At 38.3% G+C, this 25,485-nt stretch overlaps 1 protein-coding gene across 2 annotated transcripts; it reads left to right on the top strand.

Annotated features, from left to right (window-relative positions):
* Window positions 1-8,849: 8,849 nt before the first annotated feature.
* On the top strand, window positions 8,850-24,977 carry LOC127096084 (uncharacterized). Of its 2 annotated transcripts, none has more exons than XM_051034705.1 (2): window positions 8,850-8,919; window positions 19,733-24,977. In XM_051034705.1, the coding sequence occupies exon 2, from the start codon at window positions 22,796-22,798 to the stop codon at window positions 23,753-23,755; it is 960 nt and encodes a 319-aa protein (XP_050890662.1). In that variant the 5' UTR covers window positions 8,850-8,919; window positions 19,733-22,795; the 3' UTR covers window positions 23,756-24,977. The 2 variants fall into 2 exon arrangements, with proteins under 2 accessions (XP_050890662.1, XP_050890661.1); XM_051034704.1 differs by lacking the exon at window positions 8,850-8,919 and adding an exon at window positions 18,931-19,607.
* The last annotated feature ends 508 nt before the right edge of the window (window positions 24,978-25,485 follow it).

Here is a 25,485-nt window from a genome sequence, read left to right as displayed (position 1 = left end):
CCACCTTCCCTGGAACCACCAAGCCCCTGGTTGGAGACACCGTCCAGGTTGACACCGCTGTTGGCAGCTGAAGCCCGCTCGAGCTTCTCAACTTTATCAGCCAGTGCCTTCTGACCAACTGCAAAACCTTGCATGATGTTGATCAATTCATTCATTTTATCCTTCAGCTCGAGGACATCTACACTTGGTAGATCCATCAGTCTTGGAGTATTGCGTCGGGTGAAGTATCTGTGAGGACGTGTTGAGTGCAAAGGTACAACTCTACGAGCACGAGCAATGATTCCTGAAACAATCAAGCACGTTAGAACTGATACCTGCAAAACAGCAAACAGGTTAATATGCATGAATGCAACGTCTATCCATACGAGGAAGCTTCTGTCTTTCGATCCTGGTTTCATCGAGACAGATAATATTTTGACAATAACATTCTGACATCAGGATGTCTCTCAACCAGAATCCTAATCGAGAATGTACCCTGAGTATGGATAGACATGAGTTAGATGCCGATGAATGCAAAATATGGATGATGCTGATGCGTGAATGCAATGCACTGTGCCATCCTCCAAGTCATCTGAACAACTGTTGCACTGAATCCTGATCTCTGAACTGATCCCAACCATCTGAGGTACTGATTAACCGTAAGTCCGCCTTAAGGGTTCCGAAATAAACGGAACTGAAAGATACATCACCATCATCACCAGACAATCTCTGAGCAGACAACCATGAAACCCTCTGAATCGGCCCGGGGAATCCTGAAATAAATGGATCCCCACTGATAAATAACACGGACAGAACTCCGGCGTCTCTGAAATAAATGTCCACAAATCCGACTTATAAATAGGACTCTGATCAACGGAACCATTAGTCACCATCAAAGTCACTATCTGAACATGCATCTGTAAGAATCACCCTGCCCCTCACAGGTAAATTCTAATCAGGTCATCCTAAGGCGGATAATAGTCTCGACAATCGGGCAAAGATACTCAACGGGTTTGCCCTTTCGGGTGTGCCGTTGTAGCTCTCTTAAGATCATCTAAACCAAAGATCCGGGAAAGATCGGTCACCGAAGTCAATAGCTCAGATAAGGTGACTCAACCAGAGTGGATACTCCACAAAGGAAAAGCTCCCTCAAAAGAACCTCGTCCGGCTTGTGGTATGTCAAGTCGCCCAGATCATGTTGACCTAACATGAGAGGCAACCTGAGACCACACTAATCCTAGGTGTATACTCGGGCCTGGGTTTTAGCCCCACTCAGAACACCCACCCCAAAACAGAGGAACCACCTGTACAGAGGACAGCAACATGATAGTATGATGCATGCAAATATTTATGCAAATATATACACAATATAATAATAAATGCGATAAATAGAGCAGCACAAGCAACCTAAACTATCCTAGAACGCTAGGAGAGACTCGCTTAGGGAAGATGGACCAGCAATAGGTCAACTTCTCTATGTCCCCAGTAGAGTCGCCAGCTGTCGCATCCGCAAAAAACAACCGGCGGGCAAAAACAAAACAAACAGAGAGCCGCCACCGTGCGTTATTTATCCCAAAGAGGGAAAGGAAACGCTCGAAGTAAACCTGGAAAAGACATGGTCTCGCGACCAAAGAGAATGGGATCGGGAGTCGGTTATGCGAAGGGAAGGTATTAGCACCCCTACGCATCCGTCGTACTCGACGGGATCCACGCTCAGAAAGATAGAAAAAGGTTGCTAAAACTGCTCACAAACAAACATCACACACACACACTGAAACAACACAGGTGGGAAAAGGGGAAAGGGCTCGCTAGGATATCGCATCCTATGCCTACGTATCTCATCTGGAATGAGAATCAGAGTTACCGTAGTTCGGCTCACGCACGCCGAAACAAACACACGCACAAACGCTGAGTCGTCAAAACAAACACACACACAGGCAAACATGGAAACCGAATGCCAATCGCTGGACTTACATCAGACTCCGAACCAAACAAACCCACACTGGAAACCGACTGCCAATCGCTGGACTTACATCAGACTCCAAGCACACAACAATAGGATACGGAATGCCAATCGCTGGGCTTACATCCGTCTCCTAACATACACAAGAAGGATAACAAACAGCAAGTTACTAAGGAGTCTGGCACTCGAGCCTAGCAACTATCAAGCAAACACACACAAAAAGAAAAAGGGTGCCCGGAGAGATCTCGTACGACCTCCTGCCTACGTACCTCATCTGGTATGAGGATCAGGGCGACGTAGTTCCCCTGAACAGGGGAGAAACTTTCTCCTAACCAGAGACTGGGAAATGACTAACTAGAAGGGAGACTGACTCGAGCCTAATAGTTATCATGTATTCCACAATGGTCCTAGGTTGAGTTTTCTATCTAACTTGCACAGGCAACAAGCTAATCCTAAACAGGCAAAGCAAAGCATACAAGCAGAACAAAGCAAACATACACACAATTAGCACACACTATATACAGACAAAGTGGGCTCACACAAGGGTTAGGCTGCAAAAGCAAGCCAACTGTATCAGGGTGATGTTAGCTCTTAACCCTAACACTGAGAGTTAGGGTGAAGCAGATGAAGCAGGAAGTGAGGGGTGTGCCTCACAGCTCTTATCCCTGGCCTGGGAGAGCTTTAGACAAAGGAAGTGTGGGTTCAGAAAGTGGGAACCCTTCTACACTTATGACTGACTCAACATAGATCTTGGGTTAATATCCACAATGCATCAACACCAGTTGTGTGAGCAAAGGGATGACTCAATTGAATAGCAGGAGATGGATTGCACATCTCTTGTATCTGCCAATTGCCTTATCAAAGGTCTTTTCCTGCTTGGCACAAAGATAAACATACACAAGCATTGCCTCTTAAGGAGGACTTCAGACAGGTGCCTGACCAAGTAACAGGCCAGGTCTTCCAGACTACATGAAGTCAGTGGGTTATACCTCAATTGGTTAAGCAACCAAGCAACAGCAAAAGCAAGTTCAAAATGAACTATAGCAACTAATGTACCTGAAAACAATCTAACTCAGTCAGTTTACAAGTCACATAGTCAAACAGACAATTACAAGTCAACAGTTAACTATACACAAGCAAACAGACAAGCAAGCTATGCATCAAGGCAAAGCACAAGCTCAACTCAAAGGAGCTAATCCACCTACAAAACAACTTAATGTTAATCAACATCAATCAAATATCAATCCAAATGAGCCATTGAATCAAACTCCTCAAGGCCATATGCTTCTTGTCCTGAAAACACAACTCAAACATAAGCACTAACCACTAGGACAAGGCCTAGGGTCAAAGAGGGAGAAATAATTCAAAACAGAACATGAAAATTGGTAGTAATCAAGTTCAATCAATTAAGAACAATGTCCGGGTGGTCTCACATTCATATCATACACCAATTTCATTTCACAAAGCATCTAAGGCAAAGTGTGCAAGTTCAAAGCTCATTGAAGCAAACAGAAAGGATCAATCCACATCAATGTGCAAAATTTCAAGTCCATAGGATAAACACCAAGAATTTCACAAATCATCTAAGTCCATGACTCTCAAAAAGTCCACAAATGACCAATCAGAAGAGAAAATCTCAAACAAATCCAAATTGCATCCACAAATTCCATAAAACTTCACAAGCAATCTTAACATCCAGAAGTAGCATCATGCAAAAATTCTCATCAATTGGCATTCATATGGCATGGTAAATAAAATCAACAAGTTGGACAAGAAATGGTGTGACACACATTGTCACACCTATATTGATCAGATCATATCTCAACAACCAAGCATGCTAAAAATACAAACTCAAATCCAAAAGATCAATCAAAGTGTCTAGATTAAGCATGTAAATTTTCAGAAGCATTGGATCAATCATCACTATTTCACAAAGGAAGTGGCAAGCAATGTGCAAGGAATGACATGCATGAACAAACCCTAGCCAATTTAAAAATTCAACCGAGCACAAAATCTGGAAAAATCATCATAAAATAGAAGACATCATAAGGAACATGGCACAAAAAATCTCATGTGAATTGGTTCATTATTTTTGGAGTTATGATTTTTTAAATGTGGATAAAAAATAAAAATCATATGAACAAGTAGCATGGACATGTACAAGTGAGATGAAATAAATGCAAAAAGGCCAAAATGAGAATGCCCAAGCTCAGATTCGAACCGCTGCACAATTTGAATTGAGAGCTCACTTAATGAAACGCGCCGTTTCATTAAGTGATGTGGCAAGGTGTGATTGGTGCATGGGCGAGAAACAATGAAAAGCATGCAAGCAGGCGCTGAACAAGATCAAATCATTTCTGGAAAAGCAAAACCCTAATGTTCATCACGTGTTCATCATGTTCATCATCATCATGATCCAACTTGCACAGAAATTCATGAAATGTATATCATTCGATTCATCTTTCAACACACATCACATATCTAACATTAATTCAACCTAATTCTTCCTAGATCAAACAAATCGAGCACAACAAGTTTCATCAACCAAACTTCAATTCCGCATAACTGTTTCAATTCTTCATGAAATTAAGAGATCTAAAGCTCAGTGTGATCTATGTTCAAAGATCTACAAGATACATCAATCAATTTCATGAATCGTGCAACTCGAATTCTCACCTTGTTGGAAGTGCAGAACTGGAACACGTGTACTCAGGCCTTGGCAAGCAAAAACAGAAGCTCTACAGTGTTCATATGAATGAATGGAGGAAAGTTTTGATGTTAATTGTGCACGATCTTACTGAAAACTCAAACTGCCATGGATGATGCTTGTGCTTCAACAGTGCTCGAATCAGCTTGAAAACCTTGTGATCTTGCTTCCAACAGCCTCAATTGTGCACATGGATGAAGGATTGATCAAAGCAAAGGCAATGTTTATGCAGAAAAATGGAGAAACGTTGAGAGGAAAATTTGAAGAGTTTTTGGATCTAGATCTCAATTTCACAATTCTGTTATGATTAGCAAGAAAACAGTTATAATTATGGTTGTATATGTTCTGTTAAGCATGCTTGCTAATCATGATTAGTGCTAATGCAAGTGAATTAAGAAAAACCAAGTATTAGTGCACATTATCAAATTGCCTTGTACATGGAATAACCAATGTAACAGTACATGGTTCTGGTTTAAAATCAACTTGAAATGATATGTAGAGGCCAAGGCAAGTGATTAGAAGTGAATACCATGCATAGTTTTCAAATTACCATTTTCCCTCCAATTTTCAAATGGAAAGTCCAATTTTTTTGCAATGGAAATTCATGGATTTTGATGCTTGAATTGGATAGAGCATGTCAAAACAAGAATGTGGCAAAAAATCCCACTCCATTTGGCCTTTTGGTTCAAAAGTTATGCACTTTTGAAGTTCACATTTTCTTGACCAAGATTGATCCATAACTTGCCAACCATACATGAGAAATTCATGTTCTTAGACTTTTTGGGAAGGTGAGAGCAATATCTTCAACTTTCATGTTGGACAAAATTTAATTTGAAGCATTTTTGGACATGTAATCTTGAGGAGAAAACCTTTCCATTTTTGGCAATTTTGAATTACAAGTCACTTTCTATTTTTGGAAAGTTTTCATCTGACTTTATTTTCTTCAACCTTGATGTTTGAAATGTCAAATGAAACTTGTTTGGACATGAATGAAGTGTTTCTAACCCTCTCCCACCTCCAAATCCATCAGTTGACTTTGTGGTTGACTTTTCAGTTGATTGATGAATTTCAGCTTGATTGTTGAGCTTGAGCCTCAATCTCCTGATGAAATGGCTCCAAAATGGTACCCTAGCTTCCACAAGCTCAATGAAACCATAGAATGATCCCCATCTCAATGAAGACCTCATCTCCTTGACAAGCCCTGAATGGCACAATGCAGATAATTAGGGTTGACCAGAGGTCAAAACCCTAATCCCAAGGCATCTGATCAAGCACACTGACACCCTTGGTGATGACAAGACCATGATGATGATGATGTACCATTTCAACCAAGATGATGATCAATCTCCTTGAGGAACCAAGAAACCCTAATTGAAGCACCAACCCTCAGATGATCAGTGATCAATTCATGAGACCTTCAACTTGAATCTTATAACCTCTTCATCTTCTGATCAAGACCTAGGAGGATGACTTGCTCAATGTTTCCACATGATATGAAAATATGCAATGACTAATGACCTAAAAAATTATATGCAATATGCTAAGCTAGTCCCAAGAGAGGAGGGCAAATTTTGAGGTGTTACAACCTTCCCTAGCATTGTTCCTTTTTCTCTATAAATCCTTATTTTCATATTTCTTTATTATTTTCTTTTTACACTCAAAAACCAAATTAATACTTTTTTTTTAATTGAATGATAATTTAAACTCAATACTAACGTGCAGTCTTTGAGATCGACATTCGGGGAAATTCCCCATTATTACTATAAAAGGAAAAATAGTACACTTGCTATTTTCCGGATCAAGTTTTTGGCGCCGTTGTCGGGGACTGCCAAAAATATAGAGTTTAATTTTATTTCAATTAAAATTTTGTTGCTCTGCAATAAAATTATTTTTCTGTCATTTATATTTTACTAACCAGTGTATGCGAGGAAAACCCTCAGCTGAAATTCTTTTTGACGCAGAGATCGAGAGAACCCTTCACAGAAGACGCAGATAACAAAGAGTGGATTCTATAGAAGAAAGTACCTCGGATCAACCAGAAGTATAGGAACCAATGGCTGAAGTTCCTCCAATTCCACCTCCTCCACCTCCGGAAAGACTCCTAGGTGACTATGGATGTGCAAACGCACCGGGTGGTCGACTGACCATTGTTAACCAACCGGTGAATGTGACAAATTTTCAACTGCATCCTAGCACGATCAATCAATTGGAAAGAAAACCTTTCAAATGAAAGGTTAATGAAGATGCCAACAAACACCTGCAGAGGTTTCTGACCATGAGCACCACCTTGAAAATTGATGGTTACACTGATGAAGCAAAAAAATTAAGAATGTTCTCGTTCACTTTAGCTGAAGACGCGGAGGAATGGTTTTATTCTCTCCTTGTCGGTAGTATCACTTCCTGGGAGGAGATGGAAACTGCATTCTTAAATGAGTATTTTCCAACATCAGTATTCCTGAGAAAAAGGTATGAAATTCTCAATTTCAAACAGACAGATGGTGAATCATTGGGAGACACTTACAAAAGATTCAAAAGGATCTTAGTCGCGTGTCCCACTCATAATATGGATCAGAAAGAACAAATGCAGATGCTCGTTAATGGGCTGAAAATAAAGACTAAACAGTTGATTGATACAGCAGTCGGTGGCTCAACAAATTTCTCAACAACCACTGGTATCAAGAGGATTATTGAAGCAATAGCTACTAATGAGCATCTAGAGCTATATGACAGATGTGCCAGGCAGCCAGATGGGGTGATCGGTCTAAAATTATAGACAAATAAAATCCATCTGGAAGACACTGTTGCTGTCGAAGTAGACAAAAAGCTGAAAGCTATGAATATAGGTACTCAACAGATAGCGCAGGTTCAACCAGCTCAGGAGAGCACTTGTGAAATTTGTAATGGACCTCATCACACTGTCTATTGCTTTGCGACTCCTGTCATACCTCAATTTTGTCCGGGCATATTTAAATTTTTGTAAAATCGATTTCATTTTTAATTTGCATCATATGCACATCATGACATGCATTCCATCATGAATAATAACTAAAATATCAGTCAGAATAAATTTATTGAAAATACAGACAAACTGGTTAAATCATTTCTCAAGAACATGTAAAATCAGCGGGTAAAAAGTTTCAGAATTAAAATTACAGACACCAGTATTATTAATCTACCGTTCATGTAGTTTAACCTGGTGTGCTCGTTGTAATTTTCAGAAGCTGTTTCAGTTGCGTTTTGACCCGCCTGAGCCTTTTAACCGGTGCAAACTTATTTCCGAATTTGAAGAAACGCTGTATTTTTCAATAAGTATATTTTATGCTGATCATTTTAGTGTGCCCGATTTAATTTTTCGAGCAAATTTATATCCAGTCCCTATTTATAATCGGTCGCTATTTTTTTTTTGGTTTAGTTATTTAATTAAAGTAATTAGAATTTTTTTTAAAATCAAATATTGTTTAGAAATTTTATAAGTATATTTCCTTAAATAAATAATAATTGTTCGCAAAAAATAAATAAATGAGTTCAACACTGAATTCCTATTTTTTGACAGCTGGGCATCTCCAACGGTAATATAAAAATGCCAGATTGCATCTATCTCTCCCTACTTACCTACACGCCACCTACCACATGGGCCTTTCTCCTCTAACACACTCTTTCTCTGTTTTCACGTCTCCCTCGCCTCATATAATCTCTCTCACTCACTCAAAATGAAGACACACACTATTCACCTACCTCATAGGATCATCTCTTCTCTCTCCACTCACAACCAAAAAGACACTCAAAACAGAAACAAAAAAAGAGAAAGAAAAAAAGCTTCTTCTCATCTTCCTCGCGAACAAACCCTCCAACTTCCACCTTCACACCACCGCCGGCATCATCCAACCACCATTAACTTCGCACCACAGCACCATGAAACTCGCCCGAAAACCTCACCTCTCCACTCGCACCGCTGCGGAAGAACCCAACAACTCTCTTGCCGCCGTTCACCAACTCCGACGGCGACACCTAACGTCGACCTCTTTCAACCATCACACAACCGTCGATAGGTATTGTTATTTTGTTTCTTAACTGGGCATTTGGGTATGGTGTGAGACTTAACGAATGCGATACGGTACCGTAGCCAGTTTTACCAACTTGGTTCATCAAGCGAGTTCGTCAAGCCTGCGTTCAAGATTTGTGTGTATTACCAGCAAACGTTTCGGTTCTAAAATGGATTTATGATTCATTACGGTGTCATATGTCGAATTCATGCCGACGGTCTCGTGCGGTAAATATCCTCTTAAAATTGCTTTGCTTTTATTCATACACCATGAGTTTGATTTTGGGATATGTCCTTTTGCCGTTTCTTTTTTTACTTATAGTGGTTTGATTAACTGAGTTTTGTTTGGTGAAGACCATTTTTGGGGCATGTTGAAATCGAATTAGAGTCGTGAACACTCGACTAGGATGCTGCCATTTTCTTGGCTTTAGTCGATGTCGCTGGTGCTTATTGTTTTTTTTTTAAATTTCATGGTTGTGATTTAAATGTGCATCTTCCATTTTTGCAATTTATCAGGGTGTTTGTATCTGAGTACTGTTGTGAATTTTCGACAGTGTAAATAAATTAATAGAACACTTCACCGTGTTTCATTCTCTACATACGATATTTCGACTCTATTGTCGTTATTTATAAACCGGTTTGAGCACACCGTTTCAATTCAATTATATTTTATATTATCACTTGTATCCTTTTAAAATTAATTAATTAAAGTTTTGATTAAATTAAGATAATTTTGTTAATTAATTTTAATTAACTTAATTAGTTGATTACCTTTACTCTTAATCAAATAATTTTGATAATTGATTTTAATTACCTTAATTAGATGACTTAATTGAATTTTAATTAATTAATCTTTGGACCGATTCATTCCACTATCATCCTCTTTTCATAATAAGAAATTCAATTACATAATAAGAAATTCAATTTCATTCCATTTCATCGTCAATTCAAAACCAATCACATAACTCTCGATTCCATCAAGTCCATTTTCCGTACCCTTGTAAGTCGATCGCTCTTAGCATCGCCATCAACCTCACATAGCTTACTCTTGGGCTTTCTTACAATGAGGCATATTCAATTTTAATCGAGTAGATGATTGATTCACTAAATAAATCCAATTCATCCACCAAAATGCAAATTTTGAAACCTCGATCCGACATCGAATATTCTTTATAAAAGTTAAATTAAAATACTTAATCACATGTAAACAACATTTCATTTGGAAATGAAAAGGGGGTTGCTTTTGAGTTTTCAACTCCTCCCCTCGATTAGTTGAATACGAGTTCTCTTACTCGGTTAGTCAAATAGTCGTCATTTCTATCCACTTAAGCACAAATAAATCAAATCCTTTCATAAAAAGAAATGAAAAGGGAGATGACTTTGAGTCTTCAATTTTTCTCCTCGACTATTTGAATACAAGTTCTCTTACTTGGTTAGTCAAATAATTGTCGTTCCTCTACAAGCCTCCAAACCCTGATAAAATCAAATTATTTTCACAGTAAGCTAAATGAAAACAGAGTTGACTTTGAGTTTTCAATTTCTCTCCTCAATTGGTTGAATACGAGTTCTCTTACTCGGTCAGTTGAACAATTGTCATTTTTCCACAAACATACAACTTAATCAAATCATTTTCTTAACAAACTATACGAAAAGGGAGATGGTCTTAAGTCTTCAATTCCTCTTCTCAAATGCTTGGATATGAGTTGTCTTACTCAGCCATTTGAGTACTTGTCGTTTATTCTAAAATACGTCAACCATATGCAACCTTATTTTCATAATTAAGGATGAAAAAGAAAGTGGTTTAGGGTCTTCTATTCCCTTTCCCGACTGTTAGGATATGAGTTGTCTTACTCTACTATCCGAGTAATCGTCATCCAACCAAAAACATCGAAACCAGTCAAAACATCCAACATATTAATCTAACTTGTCACCCCCGTGTGACCAAAACTCTTTTCAGAAAGAACATTGTTAATCCTTTCTAATGCGCATAACAAACCAACGCTTAAGCCTCCGCCGAGAGTAGACAAGCCAACGTTTAGCCTTTAGAACGCGATCTAAATAGTTGTTCACTAAAAGACACCAACCAACCGTAGTTCCCCGAACTACGAATGCTCTGATTTCCTTATTTAAGGATACGTAGGCAGGAGATTGTTGTATCTTCGCGAGCACACTAATAAAAAAACCTCCCCTTTCCCTTTCTGAGGTTCTCATCCATTTCTATTTTTCAATATCTTATAACCCAAAGATAACAAACAAGCATAAATTAACACACGAAACGTACATTAGAACTAAAAGGTTCCCGTTGAGTACAACGGACGTAAGGGGGTGCTAATACCTTCCCCTTACGTAATCCACTCCCGAACCCGAATATGGTTGCGACGACCATTATTCCATTTCCTTAAGGTTTTATCGATATTTTCCTATCCCTTCATTGGGATAAATAAAGTTCGGTGGCGACTCTGTTCGAACACTAATTTTTTCCGCGACCATCGCGAGGAATCGTATTTTTCGAGATGTGACAGATGGCGACTCTGCTGGGGACTAGCTCCGAGCAAAAGAGAGTAAAGCCTAATTTAGTTCAGTTTCTGTATTATGTGTTAATCTTGTTTGTTTGATTGTTATTTTTGTTCTGCTATTATTATTCTGTCATAATTATTATATTGTGACTTATTGACTATGTCTTATTTGGGGTTCTCTGGTTGGTGATACTTTGTGAGATAGGCTCTCCACCCGAGTCTGGGAAAAACCATAAGTTTAAGTTAGTGGTTGCGTAGTGGGCACCCACAAGGAGTCTTCCTTGTTGGGAAGAAACGAAAACCCCGCCTAGAGGAGATTCTCTTGAGATATTATTGTCCGATGAGTTTTGGTCACGATGATAGTATTCTCAAGTTGGATCAATGACTCTAGGGACCTTTTAACCCATTATATCCGGCGGTTATGTAGTATTAACCTACAAAGTTTCAGACTCGTTGGGTTAATACGAAAGCCCCAATCAGATGAGATCCCTTGGACGTATTACTATCTTACAGTAATATTTCCAACCTCGATCTATGACTCTGAGAACCTTTTTAGAACCTTAGACTCGAGAGTCGTGTAGTAGAATCCTCATGGAGTTTTCCGTGTTTGGATAATACAAAGACCTCACCTAGATGAGATCTTCTTAAGGATATTATTGTCCGACGAGTCTTCGTCACGGCAGTGACGTTCTCAAGAAATATCTGTGACTCTAGGAACCTACCAACTGTAGAGCCTACCCATGGGGTTCCATTATTCAGAGATACCCGTCATTCACCCATTATTCTGATCCATCTGAGAACACCTTGAACTTGTGATCCTAAACATGTCACTACACTCATACACATATCATTGCATTTGCATTCATCATCATACATTTCATATCATGTTTTACCAAAAAAATAAATACAAAAAACTCATCCTTCCTTCGTCCATAACCTGCAGTTGATTTCCCGATACTCATATCAGACTTGAAGTAGCTCTTGAAAGATTATGGATCCATTGGAGCAAAGTCACATTGCATTAAGAGGAGATGTTGACTCGATGAAAAACCAGCTAGACCAACTTATGGAAGCTATGATGGTTTTAGCAAAGAAGGAAGACAACATTCAGCAGACTGCAGTTGTTGAGAATATTAAGCTAGCTACAGTAAATGGTCTTACCCAACCTTAGCTTGTGTAAACCCCAGTTGATAACTCTACTGTACTCTACTGTTCAGACAACAAGACATCCTCAACACTGGCAATCGTTGGACTGATTTGTTTCTATTTTTGCATTTGTAGTTTCTTTGTTGTTAAAAGCTGTTTTTGTTTAAACATTGTTGTTTTTAATGGTAATATTGATGAAGTAATGATGCATGTTTTGAATTAATTATCTCGCATTCGCTCATTTTTCTTCTTCTCTTATATCAAAAACAAAAAAGTACATCAGTGTTTCTCCCATTCACTTTTCTTTATCATAACTTTTGTTTTAGCAAAGATTTGAGGGAGGATGACGAAAACAAAATACCCATAATTGCTGACTGTATGCTTTCGGATAAAATCCTACTGATGATGTACATACATTGTTTCAAATCCACAAACACTGGAGAGATAAGGAGTTAATACCTAGTCAACCACTTTGAGCCTAAAAGTAGGAGTTTTTTTCGGATATAAAAAACCTTATATTAAACCTGGGCCAGGGTAGTGTTCAGTTAATCTAACTACACATTCGGATTACAAGACGAAATATCCTGTCTGAGGATCAACCACATGATATTCTTCGCACACATTCTGAAGTGTCGAAGGAACCTTGCAAAATCCAAAAGTTATGTTGGTTGTTCTCCGAATGACTATTGACTTGGCAGTCACAAATTTTCAAAAAAAGAATGAAAAAAAGCCCGCTAAGTCGATACCCCAAAAGGAGACTTAGGAAAAAACCGGGGCAATCCCAATAGACTAAAAGCTTCCAAAAGCAGTCCATGCAAAAGTTAGGGACCAAAACAAAAATCAAAGGAGGTCACGAAAACCCTCAACAAAATAAAAACAAGATTTAGTGACCACCATATCAAGAATCAAATGGTCACCAATATCCATGAAGAGCAAAATAAAGTGTCTGTCATTTCAAGAGATCTTAACCTGCAAACTCTCTTAAAAGTTGAATGTGTATGGCGAATTAACTGAGCATAGGATTGGAGATCATCGTGAAGAATGGGTGGGTTAAAACAAAATTTGAGCCTTACATCCTTTGTTTCAAAAACCATGAATCAAGCCATGTTATAACCCCTAAAAGACCTAATTGAAGTAGGGTTTATTCCGAAAGCATACTACAACAAGGTTGCGTAAACTGACTCCTAAAGATTCGTTAATATTCAACATCAATGTCATTATTCTCACCGTATCTTTCACACTTTAAACTGCTAAATCAGCATTACATTTGGACTCATGGTCCACTCGTCACACACTATCACATCATTCCAATAAATGATTCTTTTTCAAAACTGGCATGAATATCGCATTAAAATTACCATTTATGAAGAAACAATTTTAACTGCAAGTCAGTACTTGACGTCAGGGAAATCTCAACAAAGAGCAACCAGTGGAACTTGACCATTCACCAGAGTCAAGACTACCTCATAACCCACGAATCAGGTGCCTCCCACCCAAAACATCAAGTTGATCATAGGAAAATTACTCCAAGAATTGGTCAGTCTTAAACAGTCTCCAACATCTGTTAATAAATGTGCAAATCATTTCAAGAATTATTTGATCCAGAGTAAATCATCTCAGAATTCTATTAACTAGGGGCAAATCACCTAGAGGTTCTGGTGGTCAGGGGCAGACCCCTTCAATGTTCAGTTAGGGTGAGTTAAGTCGCTTCAACGCTCATACCAAGGCAAGCTACCTCAAGAGCACAGAAAGTCAACCACTCCAAGAGTCGGTTAACCAAGGATAAATCCTTTCATGGATCAAAATTCTGGGGCAATCCATCTCTAAATTATGGTATAATTGCTCTCAAAATCCTTTTGAGGTAAACATTTTTCATAGACTCATCACATTGGGGCAAGATGAGCCATACAGGAGCGAGTCCTCTCCATGTATTCAAGCAGTTCAAGCAAAATCTTTTTCACAAGTCAGCAAATGCAGAGTTCAAGATGAGTGTCGGGGAATCATGCTATCACCCTCATCCAATAACCTTTTGGTAGACATAAGCCTTTCTGCAAGGAACCTTCTCTTCCAATACCCACGCAGGGGCATTTTGAAAAACCTGCAAATCATTGCATAAAGCATCCTCATGTATTAGTCATGTCGCTTTACTCTAACATAAAACCATGCTTATCATAAAATTCATCGGGTCTAACCCCATAACATGAACCTGACATCAAAAGGCCTTGAAACACAAAATCTGACACCAAAGCTCAACATCGCTTGGCCATTTTAAAGTCCAGTTCTCGTCTGGCAATTTATTTCAAAGTCCAGTTCCCGTCTGGCAACTTATTTCAAAAGCCCAGTTCCCGTCTGGCAACTTACTTTAAAAACCAGTTCTCGTCTGGCAATTCATTTCAAAGCCCAGTTCCCGTCTGGCAACTTATTTCAAAAGCCCAGTTCCCGTCTGGAAAACCTTTCTAAAAAAAACCAGTTCCCATCTGGCAACTTATTTCAAAAGCCCAGTTCCCGTTTGGCAATTTATTTCAAAGTCCAGTTCTCGTCTGGCAATTTATTTCAAAATCCAGTTCTCGTCTGGCAACTTATTCCAAAGTCCAGTTCCCGTCTGGAAAACTATATCAAAAATCAGTTCTTGTACGACAAATCATTTGCCAAATACCAGTTCTCGTCTAGTAAATTATCTCTTAATACCAGTCCTCGTCTGGTAAATTATCTCTTAATACCAGGTCTCGTCTGGTAGGTCACCTATTTTAATACCAGTTCTCGTCCGGTAGTCAATTATTTTCACCAATTCTCGTCTGGTAGCCTACTTTAAAAATCAGTTCCTGTCTAATAAACAAAAACAAATTCAGTCCCTTCTGACATTTCAATTATTTTCACAAGTTCGCGTCTGGTAACATATCCTTTAAGTGTTGTCCTCATCTGGCAGTTCAATCTCTTTCACCAGTTCTTATCTGGCAGTTCCCATTTAAAGTCCAACCTCATTGGCAATCAAGAATTAAACCCTACAAAAACATCCAATTACCTAGTTGCATTCCCACATGCATCACACGAATCATCCATACATGGTTTTCCTACCAAACAGAAAATTCGAAAAAAAAACAGTGATATCAATCATCAGTATACTCATGCATAACACCCGCATAAAATGGGAATTTTCACAAAATAAAAGTCATTCGCATTCCCACATGCACAGCCAAATATCCCCAACAATTGCATATTGCGTGCATCTCATGCATCACCCCATGCATGGTATTTCCACCCAAAGTGGAACATCGTACAAAAATCAAACATAACAAAATACCAGGATCCAAGGTCATTCATGCGTATCTTGGACACTCCTCATTTCCAAATGAAGTTATTACCCTACATATGCTCGTGGGATTATTTCTCAGCAAATCATTTTTCAAGCTTTAGGATTAATAATGATATTCCCAGCATTTTCTTTGCTATCATTGTTCCCCAAGCAGAGGTTACCCTAAAAAGTCTCTTATGAGCTTTTGCCCCTGCAGAGCATTTCCAGTATGTCTCCCTCAAAAGGAGTCTTTTCTTAAAATTCCCCTAACAGACGAATATTCGAGATACTGCTTCATTTATCTGAAGAATCTCATATCTCTATTTGAGATGCTGCTTCATCAAAATGAAGAGTTTCATTTCAGATTTTTTTTAGAGATACTGCTCTAATATCCTCGGAGAGTCTTAGATCCAATTAAGGTATTTTTCCCTTGCTGGAACATCTTAATTCTATCATATAAGATGTTGCTTCGACCCGATACAAAGAATCTCACTTTTACTGTTTGAGATGCTGCTTCATCAATATGAAGAGTCTCATTTCAGATTTTTTAGAGATAATACTCTAATATCCTTGGAGAGTCTTAGATCCAATTAAGGTATTTTTCCCTTGCTGGAACATCTTAATTCTATCATATAAGATGCTGCTTCGACCTGATACAGAGAATCTCCCTTTTATTGTTTGAGATGCTGCTTCATCAAAATGAAGAGTCTCATTTCAGATTTTTTTAGAGATACTGCTCTAATATCCTCGGGGAGTCTTAGATCCAATTAAGGTATTTTTCCCTTGCTGGAACATCTTAATTCTATCATATAAGATGCTGCTTCGACCCGATACAGAGAATCTCACTTTTACTGTTTGAGATGCTGCTTCATCAATATGAAGAGTCTCATTTCAGATTTTTTAGAGATACTACTCTAATATCCTCAGAGAGTCTTAGATTCAATTAAAGTATCATTCCCCTTGTTCGGAATATCTTAATTCTATCATATAAGATGCTGCTTCAACTTGATACAGAGAATCTCATTTTTAATGTTTGAGATACTGCTTCATCAATATGAAGAGTCTCATTTCAGATTTTTTAGAGGTACTTCTCTAAGTATCCTCGGAGAGTCTTAGATTCAATTAAGGAATCTTTCCCTTGTTGGAATATCTTAATTCTATCATATAAGATGCTGCTTCAACTCGATACAGAGAATCTCATTTTTACTGTTTGAGATACTACTTCATCAATATGAAGAGTCTCATTTCAGATTCTTTTAGAGATATTACTCTAAATATCCTCGGAGAGTCTTAGATTCAATTAAGGTATCATTCCCTTTGTTTGGAATATCTTAATTCTATCATATAAGATGCTGCTTCGACTTGATACAGAGAATCTCATTTTTACTGTTTGAGATACTGCTTCATCAATATGAAGAGTCTCATATCAGATTTTTTAGAGGTGCTGCTCTAAGTATCCTCAGAGAGTCTTAGATTCAATTAAGGTATCTTTCCCTAATTGGAATATCTTAATTCTATCATATAAGATGCTGCTTCGACTCGATATAGAGAATCTCATTTTTACTGTTTGAGATACTGTTTCATCAATAGGAAGAGTCTCATTTCAAATTTTTTAGAGGTACTGCTCTAAGTATCCTCGGAGAGTCTTAGATTCAGTTAAGGTATCTTTCCCTTGTTAGAATATCTTAATTCTATCATATAAGATACTGCTTCGACTCGATACAGAGAATCTCATTTTTACTGTTTGAGATACTGCTTCATCAATATGAAGAGTCTCATTTCAGATTCTTTTAGAGATACTTCTCTAAGTATCCTCGGAGAGTCGTAGATTCAATTAAGGTATTATTCCCCTTGTTCGGAATATGTTAATTCTATCATATAAGATCTTGCTTTGACTTGATACAGAGAATCTCATTTTTACTGTTTGAGATACTGCTTCATCAATATGAAGAGTCTCATTTGAGATTTTTTAGAGGACTGCTCTAAGTATCTTCGGAGAGTCTTAGATTCAATTAAGGTATCTTTCCCTTGTTGGAATATCTTAATTCTATCATATAAGATGCTGCTTCGACTCGATATAGAGAATCTCATTTTTACTGTTTGAGATACTGCTTCATCAATATGAAGAGTCTCATTTCATATTTTTATAGAGATACTGCTTTAATATTCTCAGAGAGTCTGAGATTCAATTAAGGTATATTTCCCTTGCTGGAACATCCTAATTATATCATATAAGATGCTGCTTCGACTCGATATAGAGAATCTCACTTTTACTGTTCAGATGATGCTTCATCAATATGAAGAGTCTCATGCCAGATTTTCTTTATACTACTCTAGCATCCTGAAAAATCTTGAGATTTAGCTAGGGATGTCATTCCATTACTAACATATCTCGACTATAACATCCAAGATACTGTTCTGACGACTTCCAAAAAGTCTTGGTTGTTCCATTTTACTTTAGGATAACGTCTCTCACTATTTCTCACTGCAATTTCTTCCTATATTTTCTTTCTTGCATTTCCCAGGACAAAATTTGGGTCTTTTCATATTTAATTACCTTCCACTACGAATGTACGGAGACTATTGTCATTCTTACCTTCTAGTTCAAGATAATGAAATATGGGCAGTTGTCATACCCCAATTTTGTCAGGGCATATTTAAATTTTTGTAAAATTGATTTCATTTTTAATTTGCATCATATGCACAGCATGAAATGCATTCCATCATGAATAATAACTAAAATATCAGTCAGAATAAATTTATTGAAAATACAGACAAACTGATTAAATCATTTCTCAAGAACATGTAAAATCAGCGGGTAAAAAGTTTCAGAATTAGAATTACAGACACCATTATTATTAATCTACCGTTCATGTAGTTTAACCTGGTGTGCTCGTTGTAATTTTCAGAAGCTGTTTCAGTTGCGTTTTGACCCGCCTGAGCCTGTTAACCGGTGCAAACTTATTTTAGAATTTGAAGAAACGATGTATTTTTAAAATAAGTATATTTTATGCTGATCATTTTAGTGTGCCCGATTTAATTTTTCGAGCAAATTTATATCCGGTCCCTTTTTATAATCGGTCGCTATTTTTTATTTTTGGTTTAGTTATTTAATTAAAGTAATTAGAATTTTTTTTAAATCAAATATTGATTAGAAATTTTATAAGTATATTTCCTTAAATAAATAATAATTGTTTGCAAAAAATAAATAAATGGGTTCAACATTGAATTCCTATTTTTTGACAGTTGGTGCATCTCCAACGGTAATATAAAAATGCCAGCTTGCATCTATCTCTCCCTACTTACCTACACGCCACCTGCCACATGGGCCTTTCTCCTCTCACACACTCTTTCTCTATTTTCACGTCTCCCTCACCTCATATAATCTCTCTCACTCACTCAAAATGAAGACACACACTATTCACCTGCCTCATAGGATTATCTCCTCTCTCCACTCACAAAACCAAAAAGACACTCAAAACAGAAACAAAAAAAGAGAAAAAAAAAGCTTCTTCTCATCTTCCTCGCGAACAAACCCTCCAACTTCCACCTTCACACCACTGCCGGCATCATCCAACCACCATTAACTTCGCACCACAGCACCGTGAAACTCGCCCGAAAACCTCACCTCTCCACTCGCACCGCTGCGGAAGAACCCAACAACTCTCTTGCCGCCGTTCACCAACTCCGACCGGCGACACCTAACGCCGACCTCTTTCAACCATCACACAACCGCCGATAGGTACTGCTATTTTGTTTCTTAACTGGGCATTTGGGTATGGTGTGAGACTTAACGGGTGCGATACGGTACCGTAGCCAGTTTTACCAACTTGGTTCAGCAAGCGAGTTCGTCAAGCCTGCGTTCAAGATTTGTGTGTATTACCAGCAAACGTTCGGTTCTAAAATGGATTTATGATTCATTACGGTGTCATATGTCGAATTCATGCCGACGGTCTCGTGCGGTAAATATCCTCTAAAATTGCTTTGTTTTTATTCATACACCATGAGTTTGATTTTGGGATATGTCCTTTTGCCGTTTCTTTTTTTACTTATAGTGGTTTGATTAACTGAGTTTTGTTTGGTGAAGATCATTTTTGGGGCATGTTGAAATCGAATTAGAGCCGTGAACACTCGACTAGGATGCTGCCTTTTTCTTGGCTTTAGTCGATGTCGCTGGTGCTTATTGTTTTTTTTTTGAAATTTCATGGCTGTGATTTAAATGTGCATCTTCCATTTTTGCAATTTATCAGGGTGTTTGTATCTGAGTACTGTTGTGAATTTTCGACAGTGTAAATAGTTGGATAGATGTTGTTATGTTTGCATGCTGGAAATGAACTCAAGGCATTGAAACCATGCATTATTTATTTCTTTAGGATGTAGATACCCGTCATGCTTTTGTTTGCTACCAATTATGATTTTTGCAAGTTTGAAAAGTCAAGATATTCATATGTGTTATCATATTCTTTAATAAAATCCATTTGTTTTCTTTATTATTTAGAATTATTAGTTGAATGAGGTAACCTACTACTATATGTATGCATTGCCGTTTTATTATTATTTTTATAGGTATTATGACTCCTCCAAACTTGGTTGTGTACATGTTATGACCTTGGGCCAATATGATTTGAATTTACGGTAGCATGTTGTTTCCATTTTTTTCCATTACTTTCAACTATGGTGTGTTGTACACATTGGATTGTTGCCATTTTATTTCATTATATTAAATCAGAATTTTAATTCACGGATCCGGCAATTTCATGTCGGTATATCGCCAAATTTCAATAAATTAATAGAACACTTCACCGCGTTTCATTCTCTACATACGATATTTCGACTCTATTGTCGTTATGTATAAACCGGTTTGAGCACACTGTTTCAATTCAATTATATTTTATATTATCACTTGTATCCTTTTAAAATTAATTAATTAAAGTTTTGATTAAATTAAGATAATTTTGTTAATTAATTTTAATTAACTTAATTAGTTGATTACGTTTACTCTTAATCAAATAACTTTGATAATTGATTTTAATTACCTTAATTAGATGACTTAATTGAATTTTAATCAATTAATCTTTGGACCGATTCATTCCACTATCATCCTCTTTTCATAATAAGAAATTCAATTACATCATAAGAAATTCAATTTCATTCCATTTCATCGTCAATTCAAAACCAATGACACAATTCTCGATTCCATCAAGTCCATTTTCCGTACCCTTGTAAGTCGATCACTCTTAGCATCGCCATCAACCTCACATAGCTTACTCTTGGGCTTTCTTACAATGAGACATATTCAATTTTAATCGAGTAGATGATTGATTCACTAAATAAATCCAATTCATCCACCAAAATGAAAATTTTAAAACCTCGATCCGACATCGAATATTCTTTATAAAAGTTAAATTAAAATACTTAATCACATGTAAACAACATTTCATTTGGAAATGAAAAGGTGGATGGTTTTGAGTTTTCAACTCCTCCCCTTGATTAGTTGAATACGAGTTCTCTTACTCGGTTAGTCAAATAGTCGTCATTTCTATCCACTTAAGCACAAATAAATCAAATCCTTTCATAATAAGAAATGAAAAGGGAGATGACTTTGAGTCTTCAATTTTTCTCCTCGACTATTTGAATACAAGTTCTCTTACTTGGTTAGTCAAATAATTGTTGTTCCTCTACAAGCCTCCAAACCCCGATAAAATCAAATTATTTTCACAGTAAGCTAAATGAAAACGGAGTTGACTTTGAGTTTTCAATTTCTCTCCTCAATTGGTTGAATACGAGTTCTCTTACTCGGTCAGTCGAACAATTGTCATTTTTCCACAAACATACAACTTAATCAAATCATTTTCTTAACAAACTATACGAAAAGGGAGATGGTCTTGAGTCTTCAATTCCTCTTCTCAAATGCTTGGATATGAGTTGTCTTACTCAGCCATTCGAGTACTTGTCGTTTATTCTAAAATACGTCAATCATATGCAACCTTATTTTCATAATTAAGGATGAAAAAGAAAGTGGTCTAGAGTCTTCGGTTCCCTTTCCCGACTGTTAGGATATGAGTTGTCTTACTCTACTATCCGAGTAATCGCCATCCAACCAAAAACAACGAAACCAGTCAAAACATCCAACATATTAATCTAACTTGTCACCTCCGTGTGACCAAAACTCTTTTCAGAAAGAACATTGTTAATCCTTTCTAATGCGCATAACAAACCAACGCTTAAGCCTCCGCCGAGAGTAGACAAGCCAACGTTTAGCCTTTAGAACGCGATCTAAATAGTTGTTCACTAAAAGACACCAACCAACCGTAGTTCCCCGAACTACGAATGCTCTGATTTCCTTATTTAAGGATACGTAGGCAGGAGATTGTTGTATCTTCGCGAGCACACTAATAAAAAAACCTCCCCTTTCCCTTTCTGAGGTTCTCATCCATTTCTATTTTTCAATATCATATAACCCAAAGATAACAAACAAGCATAAATTAACACACGAAACATACATTAGAACTAAAAGGTTCCCGTTGAGTACAACAGACGTAAGGGGTGCTAATACCTTCCCCTTACGTAATCCACTCTCGAACCCGAATATGGTTGCGACGACCATTATTCCATTTCCTTAAGGTTTTATCGATATTTTCCTATCCCTTCATTGGGATAAATAAAGTTCGGTGGCGACTCTGTTCGAACACTAATTTTTTCCGCGACCATCGCGAGGAATCGTATTTTTCGAGATGCGACAACTCCGCAACAAATTGAAGAGATCAAATTCTTGAAGCAGAATAATCCCTACTCTAACACTTACAACCCAGGTTGGAAGAATCATCCAAATTTCTCCTTGAAAGATCAGAGAGGGAATGTTCCGCAATAGGGTATAGGGTAATATCAGACTCAGTATCAGCAACATTAACAACAACAGGCACCTAAAAAGGCAGACTGGGAAATTGCCATTGAAAACCTGGCAGCTCAAAATAGGCAATTTGAAGAAGAGACTAGAAACAATCAGAAAAACACCACCGCCTCCCTAAAGAATCTTGAAGTTCAGCTGGGGCAGATAGCACAGCAACTGGCAAGTTCTCGAACACCAGGTTCCCTACCAAGTGAAATAGTTCAAAATCCGAGAGGTCAGGAGAATGTTAATATTGTCACGATGACAGAGAAAAAGACTGCTAAAAAAATTATATCATCGAGCGAGCCGACTAAAGAAGAAACTACAAAAGGAACTAAACCGGTGATTAAGTTGCCTTACCCTCAGAGAATGACAAAGAAGGAACCTAGTGAGTCAGACTTGGAGAAATTCATGACAATGTTTAAAAGGGTTGAGAGTCATATGGCCTTGTTTGAAGCACTTGAAAGGATGCCCATGTACAAGAAATTCATGGAAGAGGTAATGGCTGAAAAGAAACCAACCACTGAAGAACAGGTATCCGGGAAGGAACAATATAATGCAAACTCACTGGAGCAGAACATTCCTAACAAACAAAAGGATCCAGGAACTGTCACAGTACCATGCACAATCAAAGAAAGAACCTTCAAAAAGGTACTAATAGATTCTGGAGCTAGTGTGAATCTGATGCCATTATCGATCTATCACAGGATGGGTATTAAAAATATCAGTGATATAAAGACCAATCTGAAGTTTGCAGATCACTCAAGAAAAGATGCATATGGTATAACTGAAGATGTGTTGGTAACAATAGCGGACTTGAATTTTCCAGTTGATTTTATAATCCTAGACATACCTGAAGATAATGAGGCACCCATCATTATGGGCCGACCTTTCATGAAGACAAGTCGATGCAAGCTCGACATGGATCAATGCACGTTAACCTTGAAAGTTCACGACAAGGAAATAACATTGAATGCTATTGAAGACCAGGAGCTGGAGGAAGATACAGAATCTCAGTATCAAGTAGGCTTGATCAAGACATTGAATGCTATTAAAATCTCACCACTTCCAGTAGCCACCCTAAATGGAAAGATTCCCAACACCAAGAGGAAGGTTAAAAAGGAATTGTGGCACAAAGGAGTCCCCACTGAGAAAAGAGACAACGTCCTAGTTGTAGACAAGAAGTGCAACAACGTTTTGAACCTGAAATACCCCCCATAATAAGGGGAATGAACCGTCGAGCCATGCGACGTTAAACGAAGCGCTTCATGGGAGGCAACCCATGCTTTTTATTTCTAAGCATTTGTGTGTGTATGTAGGAGTTCTACCAGGAGGAGCCAGAGGAACCAGCGGTTGACCTGACAAGAAAACCCAAAAACGGCCAAAAGGACAGTCTGACACGGCAACCCTGTCAGCTGACACGGGCCGTGTCAGAGGAGGAAAATGCATGAAGGTGTTGGAAAACAGTGGCCTGACACGGCCACCCTTGTCAGGAGCACTGAAGGAAAATTGGTTGAGGTTTGGTAAAACAGTGGCCTGACACGGCCCGTGTCAGGAACACTGTAAAAGAAGTTGTGGAAAATGGTAAAACAGTAGCCTGACACGGCCACCCGTGTCAGCTGACAAGACCGTGTCAGGCGTGCGGATTTTTTGAATTTTTTTTGAAAATTTTTAATTTTCGTGGGGCCCACCCACTTAAACCACTCTTAACCACACTTTTTTTCCCTTATCAGTCATCATTATCAGATTTTTACACAACTTATCATCACTCTCTCTCATACTTTTTATCTTCTTCTCTCACTCTCTCACAAACTCCATTAAAACTCACTCACCTCACCACACAAAACCCCACATGCAACCAAGTTCCACTCACCTATAGCTCAAACACCCTTCACAAATATTTCTCACCTTGCTGTCCCGGTCGCAACAACGGTTTTAGGTTTTTCTAACTCAAAAGTTCAGAATATTGCTATTTTACAGGTCCAAAATGCCCCCGAGAAGAATCCTTACCGGAAAGCAACAACTCGCAGAGATGGCGAAGTCCCGGAAGCGCCCGAGCCGGAATCCTAATCCCCATAATATTGTGTTTGACAACCCGAAGCAAGAGCGACGTTACCAAATTCACCGGAAGCGCAAGCTCACGCCGACCAGGTATATGTGTGAGAATACTCTGACCGCTCTAGGGATGAAAATTGAGGTAGACCGAATGTTCCATGTCTTGGGCATGCTCGAGTTTATGAGTTTGGAGGCGCCGACCTACGAGCGCATTACTCTCGAGTTCCTCGGTACTTTGGAGTTCCAGCTGGAAAAGCGGTGGGTTAACACAACCAGGTATTATTTTGGCACCTTACATTTATGGTTGTTTAACAATTATCATGAGTTGTCTGTTGAGGAGTTAGCTGCAATACTCTGACTCCCGCTGAACGGACCCGCAGCTGTCCCAGACGGGTTTTCTCCTAAGGATTTCTGGATCTCCATAATTGGGAGGACGGATTACTCCTCCAAAGGTGCAAAAGCCTCAGGCATCCAGAATCCCTCTTTCAGGTACGCCCAAAAAGGTTTAGCCTACACATTGTTCGGTAGAGGCGACAACACTGGAGTAGCTACTCAGAGAGAGCTATTCTTCATGTACTCGATGGCTCAAACCAAGACCATCAATGTAGCTGCCTTTGCAGCAGACTACCTGGGGAGAGTCGGCCGAGTGAACTCCGGAGGCATTTCCGTGGGAGGTATGATCACCCAAATTGCATTGCATTTCGGGTATCAGGCTGTTTTACTCGAGGACACGCCAATTGCAGGTAATACAAAAATTGACATGTCTGCTCTGATTTCCCAAGGTATGATTGCGGTTTCCCCTACCTATTATTCCGTCCTCATTCATAAAAGGTTTATCATCGCTCTTCCGGATCCGGACAGAGTGGCTATTACTGATTCTACGAAATGGCTATATG

This window comes from Lathyrus oleraceus, chromosome 6 (genome assembly GCF_024323335.1).
Source record: "Lathyrus oleraceus cultivar Zhongwan6 chromosome 6, CAAS_Psat_ZW6_1.0, whole genome shotgun sequence".
NCBI lineage: Eukaryota > Viridiplantae > Streptophyta > Magnoliopsida > Fabales > Fabaceae > Lathyrus > Lathyrus oleraceus.
This window is presented reverse-complemented; position numbering and strand designations above follow the sequence as displayed.

What these genes read in the sequence shown, in the direction of transcription:
- LOC127096084 (XM_051034705.1), top strand. Translation starts at nt 22,796, where the DNA reads ATGACAGAGAAAAAGACTGCTAAAAAAATTATATCATCGAGCGAGCCG.